Source organism: Tupaia chinensis, unplaced genomic scaffold (assembly GCF_000334495.1).
Source record: "Tupaia chinensis unplaced genomic scaffold, TupChi_1.0 Scaffold138665_1, whole genome shotgun sequence".
NCBI lineage: Eukaryota > Metazoa > Chordata > Mammalia > Scandentia > Tupaiidae > Tupaia > Tupaia belangeri.
The window spans coordinates 105,608-107,068 of NW_006198557.1; the positions used below are offsets into that span (position 1 = coordinate 105,608).

A 1,461-nucleotide genomic window follows, 5' to 3' on the forward strand; every position below is an offset into this window, starting at 1 on the left:
TTCCCTCCCCACTGAGTTCATACACCCTATAGCAAAAATAAAAAACTAAAATTAAAAACGAGTCCCTCTTCAGGGCTGACCCCATAGCCTCAGGAGTAAGGGAGTCTGGTCCCACATAGCTGACCAGTTTGAATCCCAGCCCTGGTAGTTTGAAACACGCCAGGTACGCGTGCATGCCTCACATCCCAAAAGGAGAAAAGGCGAAGGGACTGCAGCGTGACCGTCACCCAGGGGGGCTGCGGTCTCATTGTCCCTCTCCAGCGAGAATACACACCCTCTAGAAAATGAAAAAATAAAAGAGGGTCCACCTTCAAAATATTCGTGAAAAAATGGAATGGAATTAGGACTTTATTTTAGTGAAAAAAAAAAAGTTTGAAATCCGTTTTTTTTTTTTTTTCATATAACACATTTCCCGTGAACTTTTGGAAGACCCCTTTGAGGAAGGGCCCCACAAAAATGGTTTCTGCATGCTTACGCACCCCAGAGACGGCCCCCACAAAGTCCCCACCCACCACTGTGGAAAAGCCACTAGCTTAGGCCACCTGCCCTTAGCTGGGAGAAGTGGGGACCGGAGGCTGCGCACCGGGGCCTCGCTAGGCGGGCTCTGATTGGGTCTGGGTGGCCCGCAGTCCGTGGTGCGGCGGTTCCTGGCCCAGGGCGACACCTTCAAGCAGTTGGAGACACTCAAGACAGAGAATGAGCAGATGCTGCTGAGGCTGAAGCAGGAGAAGCAGAGGTTGCAGCGAGAGCTGGAGGACCTCAAGTACTCTGGGGAGGCCACGCTGGTCAGGTGAGCCTGCCGCCCCGAGGGAGGGCGTGGGGGCTGGGGTGGGCCCAGCCCACCTCCTCTGTCCGGGCTCCTCACAGCCAGCAGAAGCTGCTCACCGAGGCACAGGGGCGCCTCAAGGCCGAGGAGCAGAGGCACAGTGAGGCACGTGATAAATTGGAGCGCACCTTGCGGGCGATGCAGACAGCTAAGGACGGCCTGGAGCACCTGGCCAAGAAGCTGAACCACATCTCGGTGGTAGGCCCCGCCCCCGAGAAGGCCACGCCCCGAGTAGGCCACACCCACGGGAGCCTCGTTTATCCCCATCGGGGACGTCAGAGGCCCCGCCTATGGGGAAGCCCCACCCACTTCTCGGGGCCACGCCCACCTCCTACGGGGATTTCAGAGCCCCTGTCACACCTCAAACCCCGCCCCTATGGGAGAGCTTCCTCCACCCCCGCTCCACCCAAATCTTAAAGACCCCCTCCCCAATCCTGAAAGGGCTTAGACAGAAGCCCCCACACTTGACGCCCGATGGCCTCACTCCAATTACTAGTACCCCACCTTTTTCGAGGTTTCGCCGTAACTCTTAGGCCCCGCCCTTGTAGGCGTGGCCTTTGGTTACAGAGGCCCCGTCCCCAAGAGGTAGTACCACCCCTGCGGGTGGCTCCTCGGCTCGAAGGCCTCGTCCTGAG

General features: G+C 57.8%; 1 protein-coding gene across 1 annotated transcript in view; it reads left to right on the top strand.

The window, feature by feature from the left end:
- ODAD3 (outer dynein arm docking complex subunit 3) overlaps positions 1–1,461 on the top strand; it is a 12,414-nt gene that overhangs the window by 9,786 nt on the left and 1,167 nt on the right. Inside the window, exons 9-10 of the mRNA XM_006161504.3 lie at positions 630–790; positions 868–1,024. Coding sequence (XP_006161566.1) covers positions 630–790; positions 868–1,024 — 318 coding nt within the window. The remainder of the gene's footprint in view (positions 1–629; positions 791–867; positions 1,025–1,461) is intronic.